The sequence below is a fragment of the Harmonia axyridis genome, chromosome 4 (assembly GCF_914767665.1).
Source record: "Harmonia axyridis chromosome 4, icHarAxyr1.1, whole genome shotgun sequence".
In the NCBI taxonomy this organism is placed as follows: Eukaryota; Metazoa; Arthropoda; class Insecta; order Coleoptera; family Coccinellidae; genus Harmonia; species Harmonia axyridis.
The window spans coordinates 35,633,300-35,639,060 of NC_059504.1; the positions used below are offsets into that span (position 1 = coordinate 35,633,300).

At 40.1% G+C, this 5,761-nt stretch overlaps 1 protein-coding gene across 1 annotated transcript; it reads left to right on the forward strand.

Annotated features, from left to right (window-relative positions):
- The first annotated feature begins 4,496 nt into the window (after positions 1–4,496).
- On the forward strand, positions 4,497–5,519 carry LOC123677919 (transcription factor HES-1-like). Its single transcript, XM_045614658.1, has one exon. It carries the CDS (start codon positions 4,686–4,688, stop codon positions 5,379–5,381), a length of 696 nt encoding a protein of 231 aa, XP_045470614.1. The 5' UTR covers positions 4,497–4,685; the 3' UTR covers positions 5,382–5,519.
- The last annotated feature ends 242 nt before the right edge of the window (positions 5,520–5,761 follow it).

A 5,761-nucleotide genomic window follows, 5' to 3' on the forward strand; every position in this document is an offset into this window, starting at 1 on the left:
CTTTTGTATTGTATTTTGTCATTTGGTGTGACTGTTGCGAAAATTGACAGATAAGGAAATTTGAATTTGAATCATACGTTTCGAATTTTGGAATAATTTATAATTACATTAATTCAAAATTGAATTTGTGAATTAGCTATGTTTGACGAAATCGATGTAACACCACCAGAATTAAGAGACATTGCGAATAATATTGCAAATCATTTCACTATTTCCAAATTATATTATATTGACAATTGACGTGTGCTGAAATTTGATAGGACCGGAAGTCAGTGTAGACAACCACAAAACGAAAAATATAACAATATAACTGAAAACGATGCTGTAATGGGTTCATCACAGAACTGTTTTTAGTACTGTAATGAACTCGTTACGATGCTGAAATAGAGAAACAACTTTTATACGATTTTCGAATTCTTTGGATTCCAAAATGAAAATGTTCAAAATTTCAAGGAGGTTTTTTGTATTTTCTTCTATTTTTCAAGTTTCATCGATTCATAATGGCAAAGAAAAAAACCGAAAGCAAGTAGAAATAGTAAATTTCAATCCGGCACGTTTGAATCGCAACGATCAATCACGTACCCGGCCAATTATAATCCGTCGACGAGGAACGATAACGATAAGGATTTGGCCCTGCGGGCGTCGCTGCTAGCCGCATCCGACGCCCCGCATGATAAATTCATATTTCAGGCGAGAGAGCAGCGAAGCCATAAAACCCTGGGGCCTAACGGGGACCAGCTTTGCCGATAAATGAGCAATAATTCCGGGTAGCGTCTCACCGACGTCATGTACAAATAGGACGCCCGAAACCGACGTCTACGTCTGCGATGCAGCCAGCGACGCTATGTGGACGGGCGTCGTGGCGCGTGTCTGACGCGTCGTGTCTCTAACAAGCAACCCACTAGGCGCCCCGCTATAACCGCACTGCAGCGGTTCTCAAACTTTTTCTTCTTGATCAATTTCCCGGTTCGGTTCAGTTCTGCTCAGTCATTTCATCTTCGTGAAATATTGTAAGTTAGCTTATTCTTGTCCAATGGATTCTTTTATAAGCGTTGAATGCTCATTTTGAATATTAAGTTTTCATTATCAAAAACAACAGGTTACTCACTGAATAACAACAAATGATATTCACATCATCAACACTTCGTCATATTTTCGAATGGAAAGCATTTCGAAGTAGCCTAAGTAAATAGAGAGGGTTATCCATTTTGTTTGTTCTGATAATAAATGTAAATGAATCACACTTTCATTTAAGGCTCATTTCACGGTGATAGTACTATCACGATAGTGTGATAGTAAATTAGTAACTATCGCAGAAACTGTCACCATGTGAACTACTCGATAGTTACTACCGTGATAGTCCAAGAGTGCTGGTATCAGGGGCGTTCATACCGTGCCTATTTATGAAAGGGTACTGGAGATAACTGTGCGAGATCAATTGCTGAATTTTCTCAATTCGTTGTGACAGACGGTTTCGTGATGTTGGTAGATCTCGCGGTGGTGGTGTTTTCGTTGCATTTTCTGATAGCATTAGCTACATGGTCTGGATAATACGTTCCTGAGGGATTTAGTTCCTCTTATAGATGTCATACTTTGCAGCTGCACCAAACCTTTTTCCTTCATCATTTGTCTTGTATACATTCCACCTGATGTACCTGCTTTTTAGCTTGAAATCTTTACGTCTGCCTTAGAACAGAGTTTTTTGAATAAAACATTTTTAATGTTAGGGATTTTAATATTCCTAATTTTGGTGACGGTTCCTCGAGCTGTCCAAGAGCGGTGGAGCTACGCGATTTCTGCAATCTCCTCGGATTAAGTCAGCATAATTCAGTGTTGAATAATAATAACAGAATCTTGGATTTAGTATTTGCCTGTGATGATGATATCGATGTCTTTGTTGACCGCTCTGATCTGCCATTCGTTCGTGAAGATCCATACCACCCTGCTCTAAGTATAAAGAAGCTAAAGAAGTCCTATAAAACGTCAGGCAAATTTTCCAATAGCGAATAATGTATTCTATAACTTCAAGAGAGCGAACACGGAAAGCTTACTTTCATCTATTGATAGTTTCAATTGGGACGAACTGAAGAGTTTTGATTATGTCAATGATGCGCTGGACTTCTTCTATGAAAAGCTCTTTCAAATGATTGAAAATCATGTTCCGAAGAAAAAATACACTCCTGTCAATAATCGTTTTCCTGTGTGTGGTGTATTGCGTCCATCGAGCGTAACATCCGCTTCAAACATTTTTATCGTTCAAAATGGCTGCGGACTCGAAATCAAAATTGTCGTGGACAGTTTGTACGACTGAGAGCATTGATCAAGTCTGAGATTTCTTCGGCTTATGATGATTATGTCACATCTATCATGGAAAAGATGAAGTTGGATCCGAAAATTTTCTGGAAATTTATCAACCAGAAGAAGAATTGCTCTAGAATACCAGGAGTGATGTATGTCGATGAAGAACCCCATGATGATCCTCAGGAAGCTATTAATATTTTTGCTGAACATTTTTCCAAATTGAACGTTGAAGCTGTATATGAACCGGAGAATATTCGATACACCTCTGCTGATAAGTATCCTCCTGTAATTGTACCTGAAATCTCTGAAGTTGAAATAAAGTCAATTATGTCCAATTTTCCCAACAAAACAACATCTGGAGATGACGGTATCCCATCGTTTTTCTTTAGAAATTACAGTGCTGTTCTTGCTAAACCGTTGATTATCATTATCAACTTCAGTCTGAAGAATTGTATTTTTCCTTCTCAATGGAAGAGAGCACGTGTAGTTCCGATTTTGAAGAAGGGGAATAATGCACATGTCCATAACTACAGGCCCATATCTATCCTGTCAAATTTTGCGAAGGTGTACGAGGAGGTGTTATACAAAGACATATATTTTAGTGTTCATTCATATTTGTCCACACAATAGCACGGATTCATTCGAGGAAGATCTACCGTATAACTAACCTAGCAACAATTTCACAATACATCACGGAGTGCTTGGACGAGGGTGGTCAAGTTGATGTTATCTACACTGACCTATCTAGAGCGTTTGATACTGTTGACCACAATATTCTGCTGAGGAAATTAACATCACTGAGTTTCAGTCCAGTATATGTGAGGCTTCTACGATCATAGCTCAGGAGAATAAATTATGTTTTTTACAATGGCTTCAAATCGTTTGAGTATGCTCTTTCATGTGGCGTTCCCCAGGGATCAAATTTGGGGCCATTGTTGTTTGTTATATACATCAATGATCTTCTCACCTCACTTAGATGTCCAGCATTGGCTTTCGCAGACGACTTTAAGCTCTACTTGAGAATCCGTTATGTGACTGATTTGCTGTTTCTCCAGTCGTGCTTGGAATGTGTTCATGGTTGGTGCTTATGTAACAGGCTTGTGTTAAATATGGACAAATGTTTCGAGGTCACATACACTAGAAAGTCAACTCCTCTATCGTATGGCTGTCATATTGCTGAGAGATTTCTCAGCAATAAAGATGAAATGTGTAACCTCGGAGTTTTATTTGACTCCTCATTCATCTTTATCCCGCATATAGATGAGCTTTGTGCATCAGCTAGTCGAGCTTTGTTTTTAGATGCAGCTGTGAGTTCGGGGATTGGTCGATATTGAGGAATCTCTATTTCGCGCTGGTTGTCAGTAAGTTGGAGTATGCTCACCTGGTGTGGTTCCCTATTTATGACAGTCATCTGTCGCGATTGGAGCGTATTCATAGGAGATTTTTTAAATACGTGTTTTTCAAGAGAACAGGGCGGTATCCTGAGCGTGGTGCAGACCTTTCTGATGTTATGGAGGAGTTGAGGATATCCTCGTTACTTGATAGACATGAAGAACAATGTGCCAGGTTTGCCCGTGGATTGTTAGCCACCAGGATAGATTCACCATATCTTCTGTCTAAGATGTCTTTCAGCGAGGTCGACACCAATTTTCTATTTGCCTACGACTCGGACTAATATTTATGAACAATCTCCAGTTAACCGTATTTGTAAAAGTGCTGGTAAACTAAGAATTAATGTTTTTGGTTGAGTTTCGGGAATTGAATTTTCAGGTGGGTAATGCATCATGCTGATGTGTTGAATTATTTTTGTGTATTCTGCACTGTATTGTATATTATTTTTACCCTGTAATTGGGATATTCCTGTTGGGTAATGAAGAAATGTTATTATTATTATCAATGAAAATAAATTGTCAATCAGGATTTCGTGCTGAATATTCTTGTGAGAGCTCAGTTTTCTATATGTGCAATGATTGGTTGAGAGAGATTGATAGAAATAAAATAATTCCAGCTTTATTCATTGTTTTTAGAGAAAACAACCGCGTTCCCACCCAACATTTTGATATTCACCGATCGGATCTGTTGGTGTGATGTGGCGGTGTCGGCACGCGACTAAAACGACCCCTTCCCCCCCGCTGGCCCCCCTCCCTCCGGCCACCCGGCACCGTGCCACCGCACGCGCCGCCCGCCCTTGCAGCACCGTCCGCTCGACCCGCCGTCACGCCAACACATCTCTCGCCCACTTGCCAGCGGTCCAACTTGTCGGACGGTCGCACACACACCGCCCCCAGACGTCCCGACACATCTTCCGACGTCTCTACGCGCATTCCGTCGTGAAACCCGAAACCGACGCTGGTGTCGAGTGTCCTCTCCCGCTCTGAAATAGTATGACCGCCAAAAACAAACGACCGTCGGAACCACGTAGAGCCAACAAACCCCTGATGGAGAAGAGAAGACGAGCACGCATCAACCAGAGCCTGGCAGCTCTCAAGACCCTCATCCTGGACAGCGCGAAGGCTGAGAAGACCAAACATTCCAAGCTGGAGAAGGCTGATATCCTGGAACTAACAGTGCGTCACTTCCAAAGACACAGGAGTCTTGACGTCAAAGGTGTCAACCAGTACAAAGCTGGCTATTCGGATTGCGTACGTGAAGTTCAGAGGTATCTAGAAACACCAGACGTCCAAACCATGACCATTATAGACCCTGGTATCCGACAAAGGCTGTTGAGACATCTCGAGAGTTGTGTTACTGAAGTAGACATGGATCTTCGACCACCAAACCCAGCGTTGGAAGAGCGGTTACAAGGTCCTGAAGAGAACAACAACGAGAACGAAGCCACCATTAACCCTGTACAAAAACACCATACAGTCAAAGAGGAAAAACTGAAGACAGATGGCAATTACGTTCTACTTCTTCCTGAGCATTACCTACAACTGGCGAACGCCTTGGGTGTCAACATAAAACACCAAGAAGATCTCTCGACACCTTCTGTATCTCATCCGCAGTTGAATGAAGTGCCACGGAAAGAACCAAGTGAGAATATAGTTAAAAATGTGGAGAATATGTGGAGGCCTTGGTAAATTGGATGTATTTGTTTATAATTGTTAATTTGTTGATAGTTTTTTTAGACAATCTCACGTTGTATATTGATGAAAATATGTTGATACTTAATTACCTGAGTGTGATGATCGATTGATGAATATAACTTTTTCATTATAAAATTTTACAACAAGTAGTTTAATATGTTCAACTCCCTAAATTGAGAAAACCTGAATTCAAGCAAAATTAATTTGAGTTAAAAATAAAAAAATACACTTCAATAATTGGTTCCATAATTAATTATTCGACAAAAATAAGAATATCCTACAGACATATAAATTTCAGATTAAATGTTATTTGTTATTATTATTTTATAATACTTCAATATCAAAAAAGTAACGAGGATTGGTTGAAAAAACAC